Source organism: Falco naumanni, chromosome 4 (assembly GCF_017639655.2).
Source record: "Falco naumanni isolate bFalNau1 chromosome 4, bFalNau1.pat, whole genome shotgun sequence".
In the NCBI taxonomy this organism is placed as follows: Eukaryota; Metazoa; Chordata; class Aves; order Falconiformes; family Falconidae; genus Falco; species Falco naumanni.
Genome location: NC_054057.1, coordinates 99424130 through 99449844, shown reverse-complemented (window position 1 = coordinate 99449844; position 25715 = coordinate 99424130). Strand labels below are relative to the sequence as shown.

The 25715-nt window shown below is 61.7% G+C and overlaps 4 protein-coding genes across 6 annotated transcripts; 2 read left to right on the top strand and 2 right to left on the bottom strand.

Moving 5' to 3' along the window:
* Positions 1–932: 932 nt before the first annotated feature.
* LOC121086584 (translation initiation factor IF-2-like) lies at positions 933–1898 on the bottom strand. Its single transcript, XM_040590493.1, has one exon. The coding sequence runs from the start codon at positions 1896–1898 to the stop codon at positions 933–935; it is 966 nt and encodes a 321-aa protein (XP_040446427.1).
* IMPDH2 (inosine monophosphate dehydrogenase 2) lies at positions 1791–13582 on the top strand. Of its 3 annotated transcripts, XM_040593472.1 has the most exons (15): positions 1791–1994; positions 2085–2133; positions 2216–2317; positions 2565–2639; positions 3086–3292; positions 5416–5503; positions 6122–6321; positions 7376–7466; positions 8193–8288; positions 9649–9720; positions 11913–12056; positions 12273–12417; positions 12503–12646; positions 12917–13000; positions 13337–13582. In XM_040593472.1, the coding sequence occupies exons 1-15, from the start codon at positions 1897–1899 to the stop codon at positions 13356–13358; spliced, it is 1617 nt and encodes a 538-aa protein (XP_040449406.1). In that variant the 5' UTR covers positions 1791–1896; the 3' UTR covers positions 13359–13582. The 3 variants fall into 3 exon arrangements, with proteins under 3 accessions (XP_040449406.1, XP_040449407.1, XP_040449408.1); XM_040593473.1 differs by lacking the exon at positions 9649–9720; XM_040593474.1 differs by lacking the exons at positions 8193–8288; positions 9649–9720.
* A 1402-nt stretch (positions 13583–14984) lies between these two features.
* On the bottom strand, positions 14985–16699 carry NDUFAF3 (NADH:ubiquinone oxidoreductase complex assembly factor 3). Its single transcript, XM_040593215.1, has 5 exons — positions 16638–16699; positions 16240–16432; positions 16076–16142; positions 15675–15775; positions 14985–15494 (listed from the first exon to the last, which is right to left on the bottom strand). The coding sequence occupies exons 1-5, from the start codon at positions 16691–16693 to the stop codon at positions 15399–15401; spliced, it is 513 nt and encodes a 170-aa protein (XP_040449149.1). The 5' UTR covers positions 16694–16699; the 3' UTR covers positions 14985–15398.
* A 4005-nt stretch (positions 16700–20704) lies between these two features.
* DALRD3 (DALR anticodon binding domain containing 3) lies at positions 20705–25445 on the top strand. Its single transcript, XM_040592239.1, is given in 14 exon segments — positions 20705–20980; positions 21078–21247; positions 21249–21365; positions 21453–21733; positions 21986–22044; positions 22141–22263; positions 22572–22642; positions 23254–23312; positions 23675–23757; positions 23841–23964; positions 24076–24134; positions 24245–24358; positions 24583–24651; positions 24888–25445. Coding segments are annotated over 14 exon segments (1620 nt in total). The 5' UTR covers positions 20705–20809; the 3' UTR covers positions 25008–25445.
* The last annotated feature ends 270 nt before the right edge of the window (positions 25446–25715 follow it).

The window sequence follows — 25715 nt, the reverse complement described above, 5'->3', positions numbered from 1 at the left end:
TGTTTCAGTTTCACAGGCACTGTTAACACATGGCTGTAGGAAGGAGACATCACTGATGTTGGCATTCACAGTAATAGCAACAGGGTTGCTACCAATCTCTTGGCTTGAAGTTTTAAGTGGCATTGTGTATCCTTGTCTCTGGCTCTTAACTGCACAAGGGCTGCCTTTTCCGAGTTATGTGAGGGGCCCCGGAAGCTACACGTACCCTTCCTCCCAGCAAAGGGAACATCCCTGCACCGAGGTGTGCACCTTCCTTTCCTGCTACAAACAAAACCACCATCTGATGGGAAACAACTGTAACATAGAAACCACAGCCTCTTTTCTGGGCGGATTACTGCTGCTGAGAGCAAACAAGCCGCGCAAGAGTCCTGCTTCTGTCCATAGCATGGTTCACTAGTTTGGGGGGTTTATCCCCACACCGTAAAAGTCAACATCAGCATCTACCAATGCCTAGTTTAACTGGTCTGTACACTCTGCTCTGTCTTTTGGAGAACCTTAGGCCAGAACATGTTAACCCAGACTAGAGGCTTGAACGTGACTGACAAACCTCACAGCATGCAAGGGCTGTTTGCTTCTGAGTGTTTCAGCAGACTTGAACAGACGTCTGTGTTCACACTTCCCATGTCCTGTAGCTGGGTAACATCACTAATGCTTACTTTGTCTTAAAGCTACTTGCAGATCTCTGGATAAGGATTTAATCTACTGCAGTAAGACAGCTGGAGGTGCAGGAGCACCATTCTTCAGTCCCCTGAACTCATTAAATAGCAGGTTGCCTTGCACAGCCCATCATACAAGAGCAGGGTGAGAAGGGCCCTGGTTGTCTCATTCCCCTGGTGCTCTCGGGAGGAGGCTGGTTTGCAGCCCGCCGGAACTTTTCTGAATGCCCAAAGGGATCTGCAGGGAAGGGAAAATCCCATCCTGTGAAAAGCCGATCACTGGTTCCTGCATGTTCTCCTCTGAGGCAGATCTGCGTTTGTGCCCCTTCCTCTCCCACAGGCGCGGGCCTCCCTACTCCTGCTCTTCTCCAGAGTCCCAGGCTGCCGTGTGCGGGCCCGCAGCGCTCGGTACCCCGCAGCCACCCTCCGGAGGGCTGCTACGGGCCGGCCTGGAGGCTGCAGCTGGGACCCTGCCTGAGGCTGGCGCCCGGCCGGGGTCCCCGCGGGACGCGCCATTCCCCCTGCCTTGTGCCTGTCCTTCCCCTCCTGCCCCTTGACTTCCATCCCCTCGGGTCGCTGGGGCTTCACGACGCTGCTTCGGGCGCTGCCGGCGCGCTCCAGCGCTGCACCCACGCAGCCCCCGGCCGCGCTCCCCTCTTGCTGCCGGCCCATCCCACCGGGCGCCGAGCCGGGCGCCCCGCCGCCGGCCCCGGCCCTCCCCGCGGGCCGCCCACGGCCAGTGTTCGCCAGGTTCTTCCCCAGCGCGGGCTGTGCCACCCGGGCGCGGCGCGGGCAGCGTCCCGCGGGGCTGTGCGGGGGGGCCCTACCTGCAGGTCCGCGCTGCTCCCTCCCCGCACACCGAACCCGCCGCTCGGCCCGCACCAGCGGCCGCGCTGGCCCCGCTCCCCCGGCCTGGGGGGCGGCCCGGGGCTGAGGCCGCGCCGCGCTGGGCCGCTGGCTGGGCGCTGCGGGGCCCGGCCTCACCCCGCCCGTCTCCTCCGGCGCGGGGGGGGGGGGCAGCGCTGGGCTGGCTCCAGGCCCGCCGGGATTGGGGGGCGCTGCCCGGTGCCCTCCGGGGCGGCAGGGGGCGAGGCCGACGCCGGGCCCTTTCCGGCGGCCGCTCTGGGCCGCGCTCTCATTGGGCCGACGCCGCTTGAACCCTCGCGGCCGCCGTCGCGGGGGCGCGTGCGCGCGGGGGGCGCGCGGAGCGGCGGGCACGCGGCGGCGGCGGGCCGGCGCCATGGCGGACTACCTCATCAGCGGCGGCACCGGCTACGTGCCCGACGACGGGCTGACGGCGCAGCAGCTGTTTAGCTGCGGTGATGGGCTCACCTACAAGTGAGTGGGGCCGGGCCGGGGGCGCGGGGCTGGGGTCGGGGCCGCGGAGCCGGGGGGCGCCGCTGACGCGTCTCCCCGTCCCCCCCCCAGCGACTTCCTCATCCTGCCGGGCTACATCGACTTCACGGCGGACCAGGTGGTGAGTGGCCGGGGTGGGGGAGCGGGCCGGGCCGGGGCCGGGGCTGGGGCCGCCGCTCACCCGCCGCCCGCCTCCCCGCCAGGACCTGACCTCGGCGCTGACCAAGAGGATCACCCTGAAGACGCCGCTGGTCTCCTCCCCCATGGACACGGTCACCGAGGCCGGCATGGCCATCGCCATGGCGGTGAGTGCCCCCCGCCGCCGCCCTTCCCGCTGGCCGTGCCGCTCGGGGCCGTATGTGTCTGCTCGGGGCCGCCTGCAGCCCCCCGGAGGCGAGGCCGTGCCTCAGGCCGCTCCCCCGCCGCCCACCCCCCGGCCTCGCCGCCCCGGCTCCCGAGCTGGGCTCTGGCGCTCCCTGCCCGGCTGCTGCCCCCCGCGGGGACGGGCCCGGCGGGTTGTGCTGCGACTCAGGGCCGCCTTTGTGTTACCAGCTCACCGGGGGAATCGGGTTCATCCATCACAACTGCACCCCGGAGTTCCAGGCCAACGAAGTGCGGAAGGTGAAGGTGAGTGGCTGGAACAGCAGCGCTGAACCGTGCTTGCCTGTGTCTTGGTGGGGGTGGGCAGTGGGGTTTGGCCCTGCTCGAGGAGCTGTGTGCCAGATCTTGGTGTTTCAGAAGGGTGGTGCTACCCTGGTTGCCTGCACACACCTCTTGTTGTGTGTTAGGCGCTGTCCGTGCGCAGCCTGGGACTTGAGAATGCCAGGCCTCCTGGTGCGAGAGTATTGCCCATAATTTCAGGAAGGAGGTTAGTCTGGGAATTGTTGGGAATCTAACGCTACTTGAGTAAGCCTTAGTGCTGGTTTGGGGAGTCATCCCGTTGGTGAGCATACGGCCAGCCTGAGTGGTGGCAGACCTTTATGAGTGGCCGCAGTCACCACTAGGCACGTGACCCGCTTCTGCTTGGTCTGGCAGCGCTGCTTAGCCTGGCTGCTCTGTCTGCTTCTTTCCAGAAATATGAGCAAGGATTCATCACAGACCCTGTGGTGTTGAGCCCCAACGACCGAGTACGAGATGTGTTTGAAGCAAAAGCTCGTCATGGATTCTGTGGGATTCCCATCACGGACAATGGGAAGATGGGGGGCAAGCTGGTTGGGATCATCTCATCTCGAGATATCGATTTCCTGAAGGAGTCGGAGCATGACTTGCCTCTCGGTGAGGTGAGAAGGGCTTTGCGTTAGGAGGTGGTGTGGCTTGTTATAAGAAGGGCGAGTGTGTGGCTATGAGGATGCTGCCCCAGCTGGGGCTCCACCTTAGCTCTGCGGGTCCATCTTTAACTCCATTTCCATGGGAGAGTTCATTTACGCTCTGTCTGCAACTCCTGCAGAGCAGATGCAGGAGAGTGGCCGCACAGTTAGTGTTAGCATGACTGCTCCTGTAGGGTTATCTTTCAGTGTTGGGGAAGCCACCCTCTCTACAGCTGGTGTTCTCCCCGGGTTCAGTAATTAATTTCTGGTGTTCCTGGCTGCTGCTGTGGTCCCTCATGGCATGCTGGCACTGGCCAGGGCTGTAGCAGCTGTGTTGTGCCCAGCAAGCCCTCCGAGTGCTGATCTTCCTTTTCTGGACTGCCTTTCCCGGCCAAGATGTGCCTCATCTAGGCTACTTGTTCTTTAAAATAACCCTTTGAACTTGGAGACTGGCAGTTTAGCCTTTATAATGCTACACCGTCAGACTCCCCTCCTGCAGGAGAACGTTCTCGGCAATGCCGGTGCTGATTTTTGTTAGTTCTGGCATTCCCGTTACATGAGCTGTGTAACCCTATATCTGTGGTGCTGTCAGGTTACACCACCGGTGCCTCTCAGCCAGACTCTGCTCTTGACTCATGACTATTTTTAGCTCTTGCTGACCAAACCTGGTATCGCGTGCTCATCCCTGTTTGGTTTGAAATCGCCTATAAATACCTGTAACAAGAATCTTAAACTAGGAGTAGGTTATAAAAGTGCACATGGCCCTTTCCAGCAATGCTGGCCCATTCGGAGGAGTCACATAAGAATCTCCTCTTATCCTTTACGTGGATCATTCAGTGCTGCAAAGCTGGAAGCTTGCCGCTGTTAGTGTTTGGTGCTTGCCTCTGTCAGCAGGCAAGGCTAGGGCAGCGAATGGTCCCATAGATCTCTCCCCACTCGCTGTCCAGCACTGATACTGCTGAGCCATTTGTTGCCATCCAGCTAAATGCACAGGTCTCCTGTAGCTCGGGAAGCTCGTGGATCCCACAGGCTTATGGATGTTGGGATATGTCTGTGATTCCTCAGCTTTGCCTGAGATGTGGGTTCTGTCACAGGCAGGATTTTGGGTGGATGTAGGTGGAGTGCGCCTCTTTGCTGACAAAGTGTGTGTTCTTATGGTATAAATAACTGAAATGTTGCATCATCTTTGTCGTGTGCAACTAATCTACCTTCTGTGAGGGTTAGGGAGTGTTCCCTTTCAGCTTTGCCTGGCCGTCTCGAGTAACCTTTTGTGAGAACATCCCATGTGAACTCTGTGATTGCAGAACACTGTGTGTGGGAAGGGACCTCGAGGTCTCTTGTCAAGCCTCCTGCCTGAGGCCTGTTCAGCTGGAGCAGGCTGCGTGGCGCTGTGTCTGTAAGGATGGAGAGTCCACTGCCTCTTTGGGCTGCTCTTCCAGTGGTTGACCGTTGTTGTGGTGAAAGCTTTTTTCAGTATACCACGTCAGATGTTCCCGTGTTCGAGCTTCTGTCCATTGCCCCTTTCTGCTGTGTTTTGGTGCTTGTTTGTCAGAGTGAGTGTGGGCGAGCATGTTTGTTTGGATTGAAGCAACTCCTTTGCCCCGTTGACCTTGCCAGCAGCAGCGGTGGGTTATTCTGGGCACAGCCCTTCCAGAGCCTGTATGCTGGGGATGACTGCCTGAAAACAAGCTTGGGGGTAGCGTTTCTGCCAGAACAGCATGGGACTCTGGAGGTGTCTCCAGCCCTTATTTGCCTGCGCTCTGTTAAAAGGGAGGGCTGTTTGGGTGACATCCCAAACAAGGGTCATCTGAGAATCATCCCCTGCTTCTAGGTCTTCTCCCTCGGCTTGCTGAGGCCCTCTGCCATCTCCTGTTTTCACTACACCAGTGGGCTTGGGGGCCACTGCTTGCATGGGGACAGCGCATTGGAGGCTGTTCCTGTGTGTTTCTGGAGGCGTGTTGCTGTGCTGTGGGCTCCTTTGTCTGTAGAGCACTCCCATATGGCTGCTGCAGTGTTTCACGTGGGCAGAGGGGTTTGGTATTTTCAGATCAGTGCGAAGGAGTTCTTGTGACTTTTTATCTTCTCCCTCCTCCTAGATTATGACAAAGCGAGAGGATCTTGTTGTGGCCCCGGCTGGCGTAATGTTGAAAGAAGCAAATGAAATTCTACAAAGGAGTAAAAAAGGTACCTGCGAACATCCGTGATGCAAGGGAGAGCTGTGGAAGCGCTGTGCTGGGAGCAGTAGTGGGTGCATGTGGACGTGCGTCTGCCTACGCGTGGGTGAAACATGGGAGGGCTGTGTTCCAGCATGAGGAGAGGAGAGAGTGCCTGCAGCCCTCTGCCAGGGTACAGAGTTCACATGTGTTCATCTCAAATCTGTTTGAAGTTGAGGGATTCTTGGCAGCCCAGGAGCTGAAGAGTGCCTGGCTGTCCAGCCACACATCTTCAGTTTTCTATCCTGGTCTTCGCACATTGGCACTCAGTTCAGCTCCGTTACGGTATGGTAGTTTGACCTTTAACACAGTATCATGGGTCTAATTACTAAAAAAGATGCACTTTCTCTGTGGTTAGTGTGAAAATACAGAGTTTTTCTCCACTCTTGCAAACTCCTTGCTTTGTTTCCCGAGCCAGAGCTGCTGGCATCCATGGCCAAGCAAGATTTGGTACTACACCTCTTTGAGTCTCCACCTTGCACCAGTTGCTCTCTGCCTGATGCTCCTGGCCTGGTGCACTGCTTTGGGCTAGCGTCTGTCTCCTGCAGAAACAGATATTTCCAGTGACATTCTTTCTGTTTGTTTCAAGGCAAGCTGCCAATTGTTAATGAAGATGACGAGCTGGTGGCTATAATTGCCCGCACCGATCTCAAGAAGAACCGGGACTACCCTCTGGCTTCTAAGGATTCCAAGAAGCAGCTGCTCTGTGGTGCCGCTATCGGGACCCACGAAGATGACAAGTACCGGCTGGACCTCCTGGTGCAGGCTGGCGTGGATGCGGTAGTGTTGGTGAGCCACCCGCAGGCATCGCGTTGGCCTGGGGGGCTGAGGATCCAGTTTGAATGAATCTCTGACAGCGGAGCAGCAGCATAGCACTTGCTATCTTCATTACAGGCCCTTCTGTGTTAAGACTGTGGCAGTTTGATGACCTGTCAGTCTCATTCAGATTGGAGCCCTCAGATAAGAGGGGTTCCTCTTGCCTGGGAACTTATTTGGCCTTGGGGAAGTACGTAGGGTGCATTGAAGCCCTTAAGGCTGAGAAACTTTGTCAGTTAATACAGACTCTTCTACAAATGCTTCTTGCAGCCTGCCACCATAGTCTCTGATGTTCCTAACTAGTTTTGAGTATTTGGCTTCTTACAGTTCCCCTTCAGCTCTTTGGTGTTTGTTACTGTGTTATTCTCTTAACTGCCAGATGTTCAGGAGTGGCCAGTCCAGGCTCTCCTAGTCTCCCCTTCTGGCCTGCCAGCTTTCAGGCACAGCCATCACTGCCTGGATTTGCACGTTGTTTTCTTATTGAGCTCTGAGGGCACGACTGAGCAGTGTTGCAGCTGGAAATGTTTAACAGACACTGTGAGCTGGCTGGGTCACGGAGGTCGGCAGGGCCTGAGTGCTCGGTGGTTGACATCTCGTATTGCAGCTGCCCTGCTGCGCAGCAGGGAGAGGTGCATTCACGCGCTGGCTCTTCTGGCTTTCACAAGGAACATTCACCATTTCACCTGTACTTTGAGACAGGGCCGATGGTGTCCTGGTGTTAGAACCAGGCAGTTCCTACCAGCAGCCAGATGTGCTCTTTGTTGCCTGCTGTAGAAGCCACAGGATTTAAATGCGAAGGTTATTACTGAAGTCCTTAGAATAAAATGCCTTCTACAGGGACAGTACATTACTATCTTTGCTGCAGCTTCTCCTCCGGTTCTGTACTCAGTTTGGGGAGTCATTTTGCCCACTTAGCCAGCTTAGCAGAGACCCCAGTAAGCAGAGTGAAGATCTGAGGCCATTCTAGAGCTGTATTTGTAATCTTCTGCAGAAATTTTGATTGAAATTGGTTTTCTTTCTGTTGCAGGATTCCTCCCAGGGTAACTCCATCTTCCAGATCAATATGATAAAATATATTAAGGAGAAATATCCCAACCTACAAGTTATTGGAGGAAACGGTAGGCATGTGTTGAAGACTGTTCTTGTCTTTAAATTACGTTTGTCTCTTAGACATAGAGGGAGTTGCAGGGGTGTGAATGAAACAGTCGTCTTGGTAAATGTCTGAACTTAAAATGGTTTCCTCTGGCTTGTGGAACAGAGCAAGATGGCTCAGCAGGCACAGGGCAGTACCCTGCTGCTGCCACAGCTGCAGATATTTTGAAGTCTTTGGTCTGCAGCACAGTGTGCTACAGTCCTCTGTACACATTAGCTGCTTTTACACACCAGCTTAAAATTTTGGACAATAATAATAATGACTATTGCTTAATTTGGAAATCTAATGGAAATTTTCCCTGCCTCCTGACAGCAGAGTTCAGCAGTCCCTGCCTTTACCTGGCTGGTGTGTTACCGGTGCTGCTGTTAGCCTGTACTCTGCCCTCCCTACCTGATGTGGCCCAAAGAGTGCCTGGCACCATGCAGGGCCCTCTGCTGCCTCGGCCTTTGGGTGTGTGTTGAGGAGTAGCCTAAAGGGCCGGTGTCACCTCGCCCACTGGGGACAGCTGGGATGGAAACTCAGTGCTGGTTTGGCGGATAGGCCTGGTAGCAGTGGACAGCCAGGCCTGGCTCTGACACAGGCCGGTGCCCTGGGCAGGGGGTGTTTGCAGCCACGGGGGAAGCACCAGGACAGAGCAGCCTCGCCTGCAAATCTGCTTGTCTCTCTTCAAACCAGTTTCTGCTCCCTACAGTTGTGACTGCTGCTCAGGCCAAGAACCTCATCGACGCAGGGGTCGATGCCCTGAGAGTCGGGATGGGCAGTGGCTCCATCTGCATCACACAGGAAGGTGAGAGAGATCAGCTGTCTCCTAAATGGGCTAAAGCCATCTGTTCCGTAGGGTTTCCCTGCTGAAAAGCAGCATAGCCAGGATGGACTTCTGTTGTAAGGGCCGTGTCCAACAGCAAGCTGTCTTTCACCCCCTTCGTCCAGGACATTCTCAACACCTGGGTCAAACCTTTGGGGTGGCAGCAGCAGCAAAGGCATTTCCCAGTACTGACCGAGACTGAGTAGAGCAGGTGTGGCACGCGTGGCTTTGCCCGAGAGGAGCCACTGGCTCGGTGTGGGATGGGGCTGGCAGGCAGCTCTGCAGGGAGAGGGGCTTACCGGAGCCCCAGTGCTGACAGGTGAAGTGCACCGGGCTGTCTGCGCTCCCTTTCCCTCTGGCGGCAGTGTGCGCGATGCTTGAGTATTGGTCTTCTGGGCTTGACGCCTTTATGCAATTTCCAGGCCGAAATGGGATTTCTGGCCGTTGTCTCTGCAGTTAGCTGGAGCTTGTGTGGGGCAGAGGCCATGTCACCCTTGGCTAAAAGGTGGAGAGGGGCCTCCCCAGGGCCTGGAGAAAGGCTGCCTGGGGGACAGGCTCGGTCCTCGTGTTGTGAACCTGGGAAGTGAGGTGCAGAGAACACAGTCCCTCTGCTTTGCTCCTTGGCCCTTGCCTTGGGAGGCAGCAAGAGGGTAGCTGATGGCTGAAGGTGCTGCGTTAGCTCTGCCGATTCCAGCATGGAGCCTTTGGGCAGCACTGGACCCAGGCTGCGTTCCTGCTTTTCCCGCCATGGGAGCACTGGCTGCGGGGTTTCCCGGTCGGGGCAGTCTGTCTTGGGTGACCTTTCTTAGGGAGGTTGTGGTGTCCTTGGGCTCATGCTTCCGTAGCCAGAGCAGAACCGGAACACACGTGTCCTACTCTGGTTCTGAGGCAGAGGACCCGCTGAGGCGTGCTCCGTCCTGCAGCGCGGTGAACGTCTCCAGAGGGTGCCTCTCCTGGCTGCTGCAGTCGGTGGGGTTGGGTGCTGGTTTTGGGGAGGGAACAGAGAGAGCAGAGGTAGAATGTGGTGCTTCACAGGAGATGTGGTTGCAAAATTGACCGCAGCTTCCCAGGTTTTTGTCCCTCTTAGGGCAAGAACTCTGGCTCTTTGGGTTGGGGGGGGCCACCTCTCTGGATGGCTGCGGGGGCAGGGCGAGCATGCGCTGTGCACAGCCGGGCCTGGCTGGCTTGGATCTGGCCTCTGGCTTGGCTCGGGCTAGGCAGGGTTTGCAAGGTCAGCTCTGTCCCACACCGTATGCTCTGCCTAGTAGCAGGTCACTGCTGGGGTCCTTTGTTCTGCTGCTGTTCTTCTGTCTCTAAAATGTGTGTGTTTGTTTTTGTTTAGCTGCTCCAAAGATCCCTCCAGACCTAAAGTCCCACAGCCCCAAATGCCCTTCTACTGTCACGGGCACCTATAGTAAGTCACTTGCCCTGTTCCCAACCCTAATTATGTGTCTTGAAGCAGGACCCTGATTTGGCTGCACATGGCCCTACTGCTTGTTTGAGAATAATTTAGCTGTAGATGCACTTGGGGTTTTGTGGCTTTGGATACTGGTTTTGAATCTGAACTGGAAGCTGCAAAGCCTTTCTGAATTCCTAAAGCAGGGTCTGAACTGTCAAAGCTGAGGGCACTCAGGGCTGTCCACCTTCCACTCCAAAATCCAGTTAGGAGCCTGACTGGGCTTTCTGACTGCATCTTCTGGATCTCTAGCCAGGCATGCCCCTGCTCATCCAGTGGTGGGAGGTGATCCCTGAGCGGTCCTTGATCCTGCTCTAATCTGGCCCCAGTTGCGGGGAGGCTGTGTGCTGGCTAAGCTTCACTTGAAGCTGGCTCCCCTGGGGTCACGGAGGGACTTAACTGCATACGGCCACCTTGGCAGCGGTGCACCAGGACCACGGCTTTCCCCGCAGACACCTGTGGAGAGAAAGGGCTCTGATGCTACTGGGTCGAGCAGCCACCTGCAGCAAGCCTTGGGTTTTGCCCTTTCTCCTAGTTTCGATGCACCTCAAAGGGAAAGAGGTTTCCGTTGAAGATCCGGGAAGGTTTTCTCTAACAGATGATCTTGTAGGCCACCCTTTGCAGATGTGCTAAAAAAAGACATACCCTCACCCAGACCCCTCAGTGTGTGCGTGCTCTGAACCTTGCTTTGGAAGCTGCGCTCTGAAGCTGTGGCGCTGGGCACTGGGACAGTCGGAACGGTGCGACGCTCCCAGGGGCCCTGAGCCAAGCTGTTCCTTAAAGGGCTGGTCTCTATGGTTGCTCTTGAGAGGTTTCTGCAAGCCCTGCACTGTCTACAGCACTATCTCGTAGACCCTGGTCTCTGGACCCTCCAAAATCAGGTGCTTCTCTCCACAGATCTCTTCCCTTGCAGCATTTTGCAGCCACAACGTGGCCTTTAGCAGTGCGGTACCGAGCGAGACCATCTCTTTTAAGACTAACGGCGTTCGTGTTACAGCTGGCAGACTCTCCCTGGCTAGCTGAGCCCTAGCTTGACGCTGAGTTTTGTTCCATTACAATCAGTTCTTTCATTATTTTAGCCTGGAGACGGGGTTCCCTCTCTCAGCAGCTGCTGCTGAGCACTGGGAGCAGAGCAACTGCGGACTCCCGGCCTCAGCAAGCCTCTGCCAGGGACGTGCGCTGCCAGCGCTGCTGCCAGGCAGGCTAAACCACACCTGGAGTTCACGCTCCACAGCACTAATCCTGCATGGCCGTAATCTTACCCAGTGGCTCAGACTAACTGTGACTGGAGAAAAGGCTTCTGGTTAACTGTGGGGAAGGGAAGGCTCCCTGAGAGAAGCTTATCTCAGCATACTTGCATGCCTGTGGCTGACAAAGGTGTTACAAGACGTGCCCTGTGCCGGTTTTCCCTCGCGTAATGGGAAGCCTCTAACTGCTACTGACTGGGAAGAGCAGGTAAATCCAGAGCTATTAACCCCCTTCCCATGGGGCAGCTAAACTTGACAGAATCCATGCTACGTTGCAGGGCAGGAACATAAATTATTACCCATAAGCCATCAAATCATCCTGCTAGTTTCCTTTTCCACTGCTGCATGTGAGTGTGTGTGTGTGTGTGTGCGCACGCAAATGTATATGTATAGATATATCTATACATATACATATATATATACTGGCTCTCTCCCAGCCAGCTGCCTTTCCATGCAAGAAGCGCATCATACAGCTGCTGGGGATATGGAGAAAGGGTCTGGCACCGCTAGGAGGGAGCGAGCGGTGGGACGTGCCTACGTTGCCAGGGATGCTCTTGAGAGGGGCTTGTGGGGTCTGCTCCGCTTCCTTCCCAAGCTCCCCACACCTCTGCTGTGCACCAGGACAAGCTGCAAGTCTTGGCTAATCCCAGGCGTTTGGTCAAAGACCCTAGTCCCAAGGTCACCCACAGCTTTTTGGAGTCAAGGGCCGTGAGGATGTCCCAGCAGGCACCTCCTGGGCATCTGCTTCTCTTGCAACTCGGCCTAGGGAAGGAGCATCCAGGGATTTTGTGCGTTCCTGAGTGCTGAAGCATGTGTGTGCCGGAAGCCTAAAAGGGCCTGCTGGGGAGGGGACGCGCTGCTGCGTGGGAGCTGACCCTTTCTCTGCTCTCTCCCTGCCCGCAGTGCTGGCGTGCGGCCGCCCCCAGGCCACGGCGGTGTACAAGGTGTCTGAATACGCCAGGAGATTTGGCGTCCCCGTGATCGCAGACGGAGGGATCCAGACGGTTGGGCACATCGCAAAGGCCCTCGCGCTCGGGGCCTCCACAGGTGAGCAGCGCGTCGGGTGGCCAGGCTGTGCCCCTGTGGGAGTCTCCTAGGGAGGGCTGCCATGTGGCAGTGGATTCTGGGCACGAGGGCGTATCCCTGCAGGTGGCTGGGGATGCGGGGGGGTCCAGCACAGTGCTGTGCCCAGGGACCCTGAGGGGTTTGCAGCCAAAGCCTTCCTGCTGCTGACATGCTGTTCTTGGTGATCTCTTGTGCTAGTGATGATGGGCTCTCTCCTGGCCGCCACCACAGAGGCCCCAGGTGAGTACTTCTTCTCGGATGGAATTAGGTTGAAGAAATACCGTGGCATGGGCTCGCTAGATGCCATGGACAAGAACTTGGGCAGCCAGAACCGGTATTTCAGGTAAGAGATGGTGCTTTGGGGCAGCCGATCAAGCTTTTGGGGCTTCCCTGCTTCATAAACTTGCTTGATTTGTGCTCCTGTGCAGTGAGACAGACAAAATCAAAGTAGCCCAGGGGGTCTCCGGCGCAGTGCAGGACAAGGGCTCTATCCACAAGTTCATTCCGTACCTGATTGCTGGGATCCAGCATTCCTGCCAGGATATTGGTGCCAAGAGCCTGACGCAAGTCCGGTGAGTGCCTCCCCTCGCTTGTGTTCTGGTTAGGTCACAGTGCTGCCCTTTGGGGTCCCTGGGCAAGCTGTGCCCAAGCTGCAGCGTGTTCTGCATGGCCTGACCTCACTGTAGTGCTCTTCCCTCGTCTCCCGTGGGCACTGCGTCATGGATTTGCTAGCCCCAGGCGTGCAGGAGCGTGGTCTCTTGTGGAGTATTCAGCTGGCTGGGCTTGAAATGTTGGGGTTACCTTAATCTGGCTGGCTTGTGATGAGTGTCCTTTCACCTCAGAGCCATGATGTACTCGGGAGAGCTGAAGTTTGAGAAGAGGACAACGTCTGCCCAGGTGGAAGGAGGGGTGCATGGCCTCCACTCGTAAGTGTTTCTGGCAGGACCCCTGTCTCCCCGGGGTGGGTGCCGGGGGAGATAAGCATGGCCATCCTGTGCCTCAGCTGCTGTGAGGGTGGCTTGATGTGCTGCTGGCTTCACCTGTCACTGTGCAGCTGGGCTGAGTGACAGCCTGTCACCTGGCCTGGGCCAGCACCCCTCTTGCAGCTGGGACAAGCAGACAAGCTACTCGCTGCCTGCGTGCCGGGGCTCTTCCCCACTGAGGGCCGGCAGCTCAGGAGCTGTTCTGACTGTGCCTTTGGCCCTTGCCCTGGGTGATACGGGTCGGTAAAAAGGCTCTCTGGTTTGCTGCTCCCCTCGCAGGTATGAGAAGCGCCTCTTCTGAAGGCGGTCCGTCTGTGTCTGTCATTGTGCCACTCAGCCCTGCGCCACCCCGTGTGGGAGCTGCTCTTGCTGCAGAAGTGCCATTACTCTGGGCTGCCTGGAGCTCCCCGTGTCCCCTGGCTGCTTCATCACCACCCGAGAGGGCCCACCTGCTGCCCAGGAGCAGTGATCCTGGGCTGGTGCCACACTGGCTGTGTTTTACAATAAAACAGGAAAAGATGTGTAGTTGGTGTCAGCCCAGAGTCCCGCTTCCTTCTCCTTTGCTTCCTCCATCCTCTCAGGAGCAGCTGATGACCCCAGAAGGGACACTGTGTGTGTGTGTGTGTGTGCAGGGGGGAGGGGGGGGGAAGGGGGAGGGTACAGCCCCGAGACAGGGCTGAGTGGATAATGCAGCTTGGGGTGTTTTAAAAAAACAAACAAACAAACAACTTCCCGAGAGCAGAAAACAAAGGCTGCCAGGGAAGAAAGCAAATGGATTTTACGGGGCCGTTCGCTAGTGCCAGGCTGCTGCAGGACCCTGTGCCTGGTCTGCTGCTACAATGATTAAGCACAGAGGTGTATGTATGTGCACGTCACCCAGGTACCTGCCCACATGCCCCTGCAAATGCTTTGTGCTGCAGCTGCTTCTCATGCACCCGGCCCTTGGAGCTGTTTTCCTGTGCTTGGTCCACCCCAATCTGCCTTTCTCCTTCCCTTCCCCATCCCCTATTGTCCCCATGGCTCCCAGCCGTCCCCCTGCAGTCGCACCCCCTGGGGCTGGTCTTCGTGTGGTACAGATCACTTGCCTGAGCTTCATGGATGGTTTGTTTGCCAGAAGGCATGTGGACAACAAACTTGGAAGGGCAGGGGCTTGTAAAATTTGCACCTCTCCATGCCTGACCAGTGCAGACCTCCCTGGCTTGGCCGGGTTACCTGTGCTTGCAACACCAGGTGACAAAGGTATTTTACACCTGTATCGGTTGTGTGCACATGCAAACATCGCTTCTGCCAAAGAGCATGTGCTTACCGTCAGTACTTTGTGTCACCGATGTTGTTGACTGAAAAAAAATCACTCCGCAGCATGGCGATGTCAAATTAGATCCACACATGCTAAACCCAGAGCTTTAAATTACAACATAATTGTGTCAAACATTCATTAAAGCAGCTAACTTGTCAAGCAAAGCTTCCCCATGGCCTCACCCAGGGCTGGGGACTACAGCCACATCCCACCCCCCTTGGGCACACAGAGGTGGCAGGGTTTGGGGCACAAGCCTGCTATTAGGTACACGTACACCCTTCCCCAGCCCCAGGGGCGGCATCTGTGGCCACAAACCAGTGCAAGGTAGGGGTGACATGACAGTGACCATCTCAGTGTCCCCTGCTTGAGCTGAGCCTGCAGGGAGACAGGGTGCAGCACCCAGGGACCACCTGCAGCTGGAGGCTTCGCAAGTGACGCTGGTACTGCAGAGCAGGACAAGAACCCGCAGGAAAGCCCGGGGCAGGCCAGCACCAGCTGGGACACACCAGTTGCTGGTGCTGGCTGTGCCAGTGATACCCCTGGCACCAACACATGCTGCCCACAGCAAGCTCACTCACTGCTGGTGGGTTACAGCCTCGCGCTGCTGTGTGTTAACCACCACGCAATTGCTTTGTGTTTCTGATTTACATGTATTTTCCTTGAGGAGCTCCAAATGTGCCAGGGGGTGCACTGCTCACCCCACTAGCCTCCACCCTGCCCCAGGGCCATAGCTTCTTGCTGCCAAGGCACCAGGCACCACCTCGGCAGAAGAGCAGGGCTGTGGGTGCGGCGCTGCCAGCAATGCTCATGCCTCCTGCTGTGCCCCGCAGCCCCCGGCCTGGGCAAGGAGGCCGAGAAGCCAGGGACATGGGGCAGAGCCGAGCCCACACATTTCACAGCATCCTCCCGTGTGCAGAGCGGCCACCCAGCCAGCAGCTCTGAAAGCTTAATCCAAAGCGCTCCTCCACCAGGAGCAGTGATGCTCGGGGGGCTTCAGGCAGGCGAGGGAATTGCTGCTCATCCCCTGGCTGCGGCAGGCAGCACCTACAGCCCCATGTAGGTGCCCCGCGGAGGGATGAGCGCAGCAGCCACCACACGCTTTTCACTTGTTAGGAAGTTGAAGGTTGCACACGCATTTGGCTGTGAAACAAAAGGGAGTGAAGCCCCAGCCCTCGGCCGGGAGATGCTGTCCCTCCCCGCTGGGCACACGACCTCCCCCGCTCCCTGCCCATCCCAGGCAGGCAGAGCCCTGGGGGGGGGGTCCCAGCGGCCACCCCGAGCCCCTTCATGCGGGTGCTGCCCGCGCACACTGCTCCTTACCGTGTCCTGCACCTCCACAGCGATCCCGCACTCCCGCATCTGCTTCAGCGTGGTGGGGTGGAGCCGCTCCACCCTGTCTCCCGTGCCCAGCACCAGGATCTCTGCAACCAGGCCAGCGCCGCAGGCAAGGGGGGTGGGCAGGGCCGCACTGGGGCTGCCTGGGCCAGAGCCACCCCCCCTGCAGGGACCAGCAGCCCCCCCCCCCCCCCCCCAGGAGCCCAAATGGGGGGGAGCCTGGCCCGCTGCCCCCCTCCTGCCCCCCCTCCGGCCCCGCTGCAGGGCAGGAGGATGCCAGAGCAGCTCCTTCCCCCCAAATGGCAGCACGGGGCGGGGGGGGCTGTGTCCGGGGCCTCGCCCCGCTGGTCCCAAGGGGCACAGCCTGGCCCGGCTGCCCCACGTACCTATCTGGGGCTCCAGCAGCCGGAACAGCGACAGACTCTCCCGCGAGATGTCCCGGTAGGAGCCAACCTGCAGGGACGCGGAGGGCACTGAGCGGGGCAGACCCCCCCGGGCGCTCACCCACAGCGCGGGGGTCCGGGCAGCCCCTGCCCCGCCGGGCACTCACGTTCCACTGGAGGATGGCGCGGGGCAGGACGGCGCAGGGCCCCACCACCAGGTCCCCGCTGATGGTGAAGCCGCGGCTGTTGTAGCCCTCGATGAATAAGGTGCTGGGGGACTCGGGCTCCAGCACCGTCAGCCGCGTCCGCTGGTACAGCTCGTCGTCTGCCGGCGTGAGGCGGTGAGCGCGGCACGGCACCCTGCGGGGACGGGGAGCCGGACACGTGGGGCCCACAGGCACCGCACAGCGAGCCACGGGCACCCCCACGGGCACCCCCCAGCTACCCCCTCGGCAGCCCGACGGCCACCGCCCCTGGGCCACAGAGCGATCCCCTCCGCCCAGCCGCAGGGTGCCGGCCGTGGCCCCGGTGCCCGTGCCCCCGGTGCCCGTGCCCGTGCCCGTACCCGCCCGGAGCCCGCCGCACCACCGGCCCCAGCAGCCGCAGCGCCGCCACCGCCATAGCCGCGCCGCCACCGGAAGCGCAGAGCGCCCCGCCCCTGGCCTCGCCCGCGCCCCCTGGTGGCCGGCGGCGCCGCCGCGGAGCGGGGCTGGGACAGCGGCACCGGGGGCGGGAGCGGGGCCGGCCCGGGGCCCCCCGGTGCTCCCACCTCCTGCCGGGGGGGCGGGCAGGGAGGGACGCGCTCACACCTACCGACACCCTCCCCCCGCGCCCGGGGCCCGCCCCGACCTGGTTGCGCCCTGGCCGGGCTGCGGCCGGCGCCGGAGCGAAACCGAAAGCGGCGGCGGGGCGGGGAGCGGCGGGTGCGGGGCCCTGGGGGCCGCGCTGCCCCGGCCCTGCCTCGGCGGCGCGGGGGACCCGCCCGGGGCGCCCCGATCCCCGCCGCCGGGAGGGCCGCGGACCGGCCCGGGCTGCTGCGCCGGAGGCTGCGGGGCCGGAGGTGAGAGGGGAACGGGCGGCTCCCGGTCCCGGGGCCCCGCCACCCCACGGGCGGCCGGGCCGGGCATCGGGAGGGAGCGGGACCGGGGCCGGGGCCGGGCTGCGCTCCCGTCCCGCAGCCGCGGGGCGCCCGCCCGGCTCCGCACCCGGCCCCGGCCTGGCCCCGCCGGTGGCTCGGGGCTGCCCCGGGCTCGGCACGGCTCCCCGGCCGCCCTGCCGGCCCCCGGCACGGTGTGCCACGCCGCGGGGTGGCCGCTGCCAGCCGGGCCGAGCCCCCCGCCGCCACCTCCCCGCCCCGACAGGTGCCGGGGTCCTCGCCCCCCTCGCCCCAGGCCACACGCGGTGGGGCTGGCAGCAGCAGGGGACCGGGGGCGCGGTGGGGTGCCCTGGGGCTGGGGACCCACGTGTGTCCGTCCCCCCCGTGCCACCCACCTGGGGCCAGCCGGAGCCCCGGCACCGCGGGGGCTACCAGGGGGCTCCACGGTGTCAGCGACGGGACCTTCCCCGCTGCCGCACCGCGTGGGCTGGGAGGCGTCGGGGATCCCTGGCACCCCGTGGCCAGGCACCCTCGGTCGACGGCCAGCGACAGGGTCCCGGGTGCCCCTCGGCGAGCGGCAGCTGGAGCAGGTGGGGTTCCCCACACGGTTTCACTTCCCCCATGGCGAAGGCCCGTGGGCCGCCTCACCGGGCTGGCGGGTGGGCTGGAGGCGCTGGCAGCAGCGGGGGCCATGCGGTGCCGCCACCGGGCGCAGGTGCTGGGGCGGGTGCCCTCCCTCGGGGGTGGCTCAGGTTTCCAGGCCGCAGTGGGGGCCGCTGGGCTGGCACCAGATGCTCCAGCCCCACCGGGGCTTTGTTCGAAGCAGTTTCCTTTTGGCTCAGCTGTGCCGCCCTCCCCTTGGCACCCGGCCCACGGCGCGGGGGGAGCCGGCGGCACAACCCCAGCCTCTGCTCGCACCCCCAGCCACAACCAGCCCGGCTGCGGGCTCCCGTGCAGCTCGTCCGCCCTGGTGCCTGGCGGTAAGTCACCCTCTCCCCCCCTTGGCCTGCCAGCTGCCCCCCGGGTCGGGGTGGCGTGGTGGTGGCCCCTGTGCCCATCCCTCCTCGGCGCCGGCGCGGGCAACGGAATCCCAAAAGCAGCTGTCCCCGCCGTGCCCAGCTGCCCTGGGGTTTCGTTACCCGCGCTCCCGCCCCCGCCTCGCCCCATGTGCCCCTGCACCCCGCTGCCCGCCGCCCCGCGCTGGGCCAGGGGCAAGAGCCGCCTGCCCCGCTCCAACCCCTCTGTGGGGCCAGGGCAGCGCGCGGGGGCCACGCTGGGAGGAGGGGGGTGTCGGGATGGGGGTCACTGGTGCCCAGCCTTGCAGCTCAGACCTCCACGCCGGGGCTGGGGGCTCTCTGCTGCTCTCGTGCCCCTGACGGCTAAAAATAGCAGCTTGCTTCCTGGGGACTAACCGCCTGGGCGAGCGTGCCGAGCGGCAGCTGGCGTGGATGTGGCCACCTTCACCAGAGTGGTGCTGGTCACGAGATGCTGTATGTGCTTCCTGCTGCCTCCGGCCCGCGCCACGCTCTCCCTGGTGCCCAGCAGCCCCCCAGCGCTGGCAGGGGTGAGCAGTGCCCGGGCAGGATCCGTCCCCTAGAGAGAGACAGCTTTGGAATGACACGATCACTCCCGCTGAGCAGGCAGCCAGAGAGCCATCGGGGATGTCGTGTCTGTCCAAAGCTCTTTCCGAGAGCACCCCCTCCCCCGGGCCACTGTGCTGCCAGGCCTCCTGTGGGGACCCCCGGCGCTCTGGGGATGGGGACGGATCCAGCCTTGGACCCCACCCCAAGTGGTGACACGAGGTTGGAGTGTGCTCCCGGCCCATGCCGGCGCGTCCCCTCTGGCCAGCTGGGCAGGGGTCGTGGGTGGCTCCTGCCCTGCAGACAGTCAGCAGTTGGTCTGGTGTGAGCAGGATTCTCAGATCACCTCTTGGCTGTGGGTGGTGCAGGGAGCACCCCGCCATGGCACGGCCCCGCAGCGCTGCGGGGGGACACCCGGGGCTGCGGGTTTGCCCAGGCTGTGGGCTGTAGAGCCCACGGAGCCCCAGAACGATTTGCTGTGTTTCTGGCAGAGGCCACGCCGTGAGCTGTGCTGCCAGGATCTGCCCTCGCCCTGGCCCTGCTAGCACACAAGCCCTGGAGGAACCGGTTTGGGCCCTGCAGGCAGAGCGGGCTCCCCCCCTCCAGCCTCATGGGGAGGACAGGAAGGGAAGGGCAGGTCCCCAGCTCCCCGGGGACACATGCTCCCTGCTGCTGGTGGGACGTGGTTTTGGCGCTTCCTGATACGCACTCCTCACCGAGCAGGCCTGGTGGCATGGGGCTGGGGCACGCCGGGCCCTCGTCCCTGTCCCCGGATCAGAGCTGGCTTCGACTCCAGCCCCAGGGGGAGCAATATCGGTCGCTGCCTGCCTGTCTGCACTGTTCAGGGAGCCAGGCAGCTTTGTGGGCCCTCCACTCTTTCAGATCTATGCTTGAGATGCTACTGCTGTGGAGGAGCTCGGATCTGCACGTGTAATCAAGACCGCAATGGCACGATCTAATCGTCTCCAGCTCCTTCCTCGTGGGGCTGATGAGTGGGACGCTTTGCTAATGTGCTAGGCAGGAGGGCAGCTCCTGGCACCCGTCCTTCCTGCTGGGACCAGCAGAGCAGCCAGAGCTGGGGCAGCAAGCAGGCTCAGAGGAGGGCACAGCAGGGAGGGCACCCACAGCTGCTCATTGTCCTTCCCTGTGCAGAGCTCAGTTGCCTCACAAGTGCAGATGAGGCTCCTCAACCATCTTGTCACACCCTAGCCAAGCCCTGGGCGCCTCAAGGGTGGCAAGGCTGAAATGGCAAGCCTGGGCCTGGCAGTTACTCTGTGCCCACAGCCAGGGTCTTCTGGTCCATCCAAAACCACCCGCCCGCCACTGCCCAGGGCTGCCAAACCTGCCCACGGGGCCCCTTGCTGCCCTGTGGCTCCCGGCAGCCCAGGGCCAGCTGCTGGCACTCAGAGCCCGTCTCCTGTGCAGTGGCAGTGGCTGCCTGGGCCTGTCCAGCCCTGGCACAGTCTCTGGCACTCCTGCTTCTGCTCAGCAGCCAGTGGCTTCGGCTCTGGGCCCCCTTAGCGCCTGGGGACCGGCGGGAGCAGCCCAGAGAGGGCTGAGGAGCAGTGCCCCCTCCCCTCCGGGCTGGAGCTGCCCCTGGTCCCCAGCCCAGGGCTGCGGGGGGGGCAGCGCTCGGTCCTGCTGGTTGTTAGCCCCGCAGCCTCCCCTCAGGGTGCCACTGCTGGCCCTCCGGCGGCCAGGCCATGCTGGCAGGAGACTGTGCCGGGGCCGGTGAGGGACTGGGGCCTCCCCAGAGGCCTTTGCGGAGGGCGGCAGTGCCGGGGCACACACCCTGCCGAGCCCCGCCGCGCTCCTCAAGCACCGGGCACCCCGGCCCGCCGCACCCACCATGGCGGCCCGGCCCTGCCCGCCGCGCACATCATGGCGGCCCCGCGCCCACCGCCCCCAAGATGGCGGCCAAGCCCCGCCCGCCCCGCCCACGCCCAAGATGGCCGCCGGGGAGCGCCGCGCGCCGCGCCCAAGATGGCGGCAGCCTCGAGCGCGGGCGTGTGAGCGGGCCGGTGATGTCACTTCCGGCGTACAGCGGCGGAAGCGGCGGCCATGGAGGCGGGCGAGGGCAGGCCCGAGGTGGCGGCGACGCTGCGGGCTCTGAACGGGGCGCTGGGTCGGCCCGCCGCGCTGTGGGTGAAGGAGAGTGGCGCCCGCAACCTGCGGCACCGGGACTTCCTGGCGCCGCGGGCCGCGCTGAGCGCCGCCTTCCCCGGGGGGCAGGTAGGCCGCGGCGGCGTGGGTCAGGCCGCGGCCAGGGCCTGCGGGCTGGGCCCGGGCCGGTACGGCTCGGGCCTGACTCTGCCGTCTCGCCTGGCAGGTGCCCGCTGACGTCGTGGCGGGAGTGACGTCACTACGCGGCCCGGGGGTGCTGCCGGTGCGGGGCTGCGGGCACACGCCGGCGGGGCTGGCGGTGCAGGTGCGGCGACCCGAGGCCTTCCGGCGCCTGCTGGGGCCCCCGCCCGGCCCGGCCCCGGCCCCGGCGGCGCAGGGGGGGGGGGGTGGTGCTGCACTGCCCGGCCCTGCGCGGCCCCGCCGCCCTGCGGCTCCGGCACCTCCGCCCGCTCCTGCTGGCCGACCACCTGGCCCAGCTGCTGCGCACCCAGGGGTGAGTGAGTGCCACACCGCTGCCAGCGCCCCCCTCTCCCTATCCCGCAGGGTCGGCTGCCAGCGCCCCCCTCTCCCTATCCCGCAGGGTTAGCGTCTGCCTGGTCCCTGCCCTGGCTGAGGAGGCTGACCGGGAGCTCCTACGGCAGCTCCACGTCGACTGGCCCTCTGGCTCCGGTGGCTCGTCCCTCTCTGACGCTGTCTTGGCCTTGAAGCGAGCGCTAGGCCGGTCCCCCTGTGCCACAGCCTGTGAGCGGGGGCTGGACGCAGCCGTGCTGCCCGAGGATGTCATCTGTAAAGTGCACTTGAAGAGCTTCGTGGAGCAGCAGGGCTTGGTGGGCTATGACCCCAATCTAGATGTCCTTCTGGGTGAGCCTCATAGTAGCTCTAGTGTGACAGCAGGGGGACAAATGGCTGCGAACCGGCCTGTTTCCTTTTTTTCCTGATTGTTTTTACAGAAAATAAGGGGGTGGTGATGTGTGTGTTGGATCCAAATTGCCTTCTCCTCTTACTCCCCTTCAGTCTGGTTAGAGCCAGAAATGCAGGCAGCCTGGGGCAGACCAGATAGTGGGGGGTGGCTAACCTTTTGTGTCCCACTCTGACTGTCCTTCCTTCTTTCAGTGACAGAGGGGAAGCTGTGGTCCCTGGCTGAGCTGCAGCAAGCCGTTCTGCAGTGCACGGTGAGTAACTGCGGCGCTGCCTGCCTCTCGCTTCCCGGACATCATTCCCTTACGTCACGCAATAGCATTTGAGCTCCCTGCTGTGCTCTGTTGCAGGCTGGAGGCCAAGGGAGCTGCTGCAGCATCATACACGTGGTGAGCTGTGAGGAGGAATTCCAGCAGCAGCAGCTGGATCTGCTCTGGAGGATTTTGGATCCGGGAGCCCACACGGCTTTGCAGGTGAGGAACCTCTGACCCTCCTCACTGTGGCCCCCAGTACCCTTGCGCTCGGCCAGGTTCCTTCAATCCCCACAGCAAATGCTGAGGCCCTTGTGAGGCTTCCCTTTCCCTTGGTGGCCTCCCCACACTCCTGCCAAGCCATGAAGCAGCATCTCGGCCCTTGGGATTTCAGTCCTAAGGAAGGGGGGCAGGAGAAGACCGCAGTGACACAGTGAGAACAGAGCTGGTTTTAGTCTGGTTCTCCTGCACTGTATTTTGGTGGAGCTCTGGAGTCTGACCTAAGCCCTGGCCTCTCCCCTCTCTTTCAGAAACACCTTGTCTGTGGGCCAGTGAAGGTGACAAACCCCCCATCGCCCATCGGGGCAGAGCAGTACTTTCAGTAAGTTGGTGTGTAGCAAGGTGCCTGCCAAGGCTCCCTGTGCTCTGTCTGGCCCCGTGGGCGCACAGGCAGCCGCCCTGCAACACTGAGCGAACTGGTGGTGCACAGAGTTCTGTGCAGTCCATCCATTCTGCTTTTCCTTGGCCTCAGGGTTGTTTCAAGAGGACTGGAGGTGCGGAATGGAGCCCCCAGGGCCCTCCCCAGTTGCAGTGGCCTCTTCCAGCTTCTGGCCCTCAGTTCTGCCAGAGGGCTGCCGGAAGGGAAGGCAGCTGCAGGAGCCGGGTGCTGCAGTGGTGCAGGATGGTGTCTCCCTGCCTTCACGCATTAGCAACAGCCCTGGCATGGGGGTGGCCCTTTCTCAGCCAAAAGGCAAAACTTGTCCCCAGTGCAGTGGCTTCCTTGCAGCCCTCTCCAGGCAGCGCCACAAGGGGCTGGCTATGGTGCAGGTGTCCCTGCCCAGCTTGCAGAGGTTTTGTACTGCTTTTGCTTGGCTGGGTTGCTGCTGCAGTTGGGAAGCCCTGAGCAGCCCAAAGGCTGGGGGAGCCCTGGCGCACTCTCTGGGGCCAGCTTAGCCCAGGGGTGGTGGCTGTGAGTGTCTGTGTTCCTCCCAGGCTCCGAAAGTGCCAGATGTACGAAGCTTCTGTGATGAAGTATGGGGAACTTGCGCAAGGTGAGGGTTTGCTCTGTGCCTCCATGCGCAGATGCTGCTCCATCCCCATCTCCACTGCTCCCACGAGTCTCCTCCCTCACCTCTGAGTCTGCAGCCATGCTCTCCTCCCCTGCATGGTGCTCCCTCTCCCCTCCCTTATGGAGCCTGGTGCTGAGCCTGCTTGGGCGCAGGCATCTAAACTGCCACGCAGGGCACTGGCGCAGAGCAGCACCTGCAGACGGGGGCCAGGTCTGGGGAAATGTGGTGGTCCCCTGCTGCCACCTGAGCCCCCTGGCCCTGGGGCGGTTCCTGCCTGGGCGCTGGGGGTGACAGTACATTGGAATGGAGCAGGCTGTGTGTGATGCCACTTGTGTTTTCCACAGATGAGGCCTGGACTGAGGTGATTGATACCCTCACAGTGGCTGCCATCAGGTTTGAGATGCTGAGCACTGCTCACCGGAGTCAGGTAGGACAGAGCAGGCAAGCCGTGGGAATGGGGGAGCGGCTTTGGGCTGAGCAGCCTGGACTGTGACTTCTCCCTGCCCTCAGATCACCCTGGACCTGGAGGACAGCAGCATCTCCACAAAGGGAACCAAGAGCGGTGCCTTCGTGATGTACAACTGTGCCCGGCTGGCCACACTCTTCGCCACCTACCAACAGGCCGTGGAGCGGGGTGAGCACCAGCCCCGTGACCCTCCTCTTAACTGTCACTGCTGGGCTGTTGCTCATGCACGGAGCCGCAGGGGCTTCTCCAGGTGCACTAACACTCCCACCTCCATTCCAGGCACGTACCCACCTCTGCCACCAGCGTCGGAACTGAACTTCTCTTGCCTCCGGGAAGAGGTGAGTGCTGACAAGGGGAATGCAGGGACCTGCACGCCCTCAGCTCTGGTGGTGGATGCTGCTGGCCCAGGAGGATCCAGCCCTCTCTTACACACGTAATCCTTTCACAGGGCGAATGGCTCCTGCTCTTCAACTATCTCCTGCCCTTCCCTGAAGTCCTGCAGCAGGCAGCACAGCTACCTGCACCCACCAAGGGGATCCGGATCACAGCCAACACAGAGACAGTAAGTGCCACGTGCCGTAGCACCCATGGGTGCTGCTCCAACAGTCCTTGCCTAGGGCAAAGCTACATGCTGACAGGGTGCGGCCCACCGGTCAGTGATGCAGGGGTGGTGCTGAGGGAAGAGACTTTAACACCAGTGGGGCTGCTTCTGCTGTGGTTGGGATGGGGCAAGGGCCCAAGGCCGGCCAGACCCTGCCATGCCAGCAGAAGCCGTCTGTCTTGCAGGTGTGCAAGTTCCTGATCCAGCTCAGCATGGATTTCAGCTCCTACTACAACCGGGTGCATGTCCTGGGGGTGAGTTGGACAGCCCAGGCCTGCAGGCTTGCAGCCCTGAAGTCCTTCCTGGGGCTGGACTCTAGTTGTGGGGCAGCTACGTGGGGAATGGGGCTCCAGGGAGCCAGCAGTGTGATGCAGCCCAGCACCAGTCCCTGGATGCGTACACGGGGTGCAGAGGCAGCGGTGCCTCCAGGGCTAGCCTGTCAAGGGGCAGCATGGCCACCAGGCTCAAGTTGCTGCTGTTCTCCCTGCAGGAGCCGTTCCCTCACCTCTTTGACCAGATGTTTGCCCGCCTCCGGCTGCTGGGAGCAGTGAGGGACGTGTTCCACAGCGCACTGGCGACTCTGCACCTCCCTCCTCTCAGCCAGATCTGAGCCACCACTGAAGGGCTGTGCCGAGGTGCGACAGGCACCAGGACAACATGCCGTGAGGGGAAGGACAGGGCACGTCCTCCCTGGCAGGGTGAGGGGCTGCCCCACCGTCAGGCAGGGAGTCGGGACATGCCTCAGCCCCACGCGGGTGCTCCCCGCCGCCTGTGCCATTTGAGGGTTTGGCTGCTTGCCACCTGCAGCTGTGCCAGGTGTGGGCGATGGGCGCCCTGCCGCATCCACGCCAGCAGAAGCGAGGACGCCTGTAGCAGCCGGCAAGCTGGGCTGTGGAGTATGAGGGAAGGTGGCACCAGGGACCAGTCACCACAAAGCCAGACACCAACTTTGCATCACTCAGAGCCATGTATTGAAGGTTGCTCCGTGCTGGCAGGGAGCTCCTGAGGCTCAAGGCTTGAGCTGGACAAATACACTTGTTGCTGGACAGATGCTGTGTGTGAGTCTGACCCCAACAGTGCACCTTGCTCCAGGCAGGGCTGGGGCCACGTGCTGCTGTTTGTCCTTCTCCTTCTCTTGCTGTGCAGGAACAACCCGCTCAGCTTGAGGCAGCGCTCTGGGGGGGGGGTGGCCAAGCCCAGGCTGGCACAGCACCCCTTGTCCTGCAGGCTGCTGCTGCAGCGGATCTGTGCTCCTGGTGAGCTCCACTCATTTCTGCACAGTCCCCAGCACCGCAGGGCCCGGGCCATCGCACGGGGC

Coding starts and splice junctions, on each gene's coding strand:
- IMPDH2 (XM_040593472.1), top strand. CDS start 1,897: ATGGCGGACTACCTCATCAGCGGCGGCACCGGCTACGTGCCCGACGAC. Junction 9,721..11,912: donor TACTGTCACGGGCACCTATA/GTAAGTCACTTG, acceptor CCCTGCCCGCAG/TGCTGGCGTGCGGCCGCCCC. Junction 12,418..12,502: donor AGCCAGAACCGGTATTTCAG/GTAAGAGATGGT, acceptor GCTCCTGTGCAG/TGAGACAGACAAAATCAAAG.
- LOC121086584 (XM_040590493.1), bottom strand. CDS start 1,898: ATGGCGCCGGCCCGCCGCCGCCGCGTGCCCGCCGCTCCGCGCGCCCCC.
- NDUFAF3 (XM_040593215.1), bottom strand. CDS start 16,693: ATGGCGGTGGCGGCGCTGCGGCTGCTGGGGCCGGTGGTGCGGCGGGCT. Junction 16,433..16,637: donor GTGCGGCGGGCTCCGGGCGG/GTACGGGCACGG, acceptor CCGTCCCCGCAG/GGTGCCGTGCCGCGCTCACC. Junction 15,495..15,674: donor CTGTGGAGGTGCAGGACACG/GTAAGGAGCAGT, acceptor TTTGTTTCACAG/CCAAATGCGTGTGCAACCTT.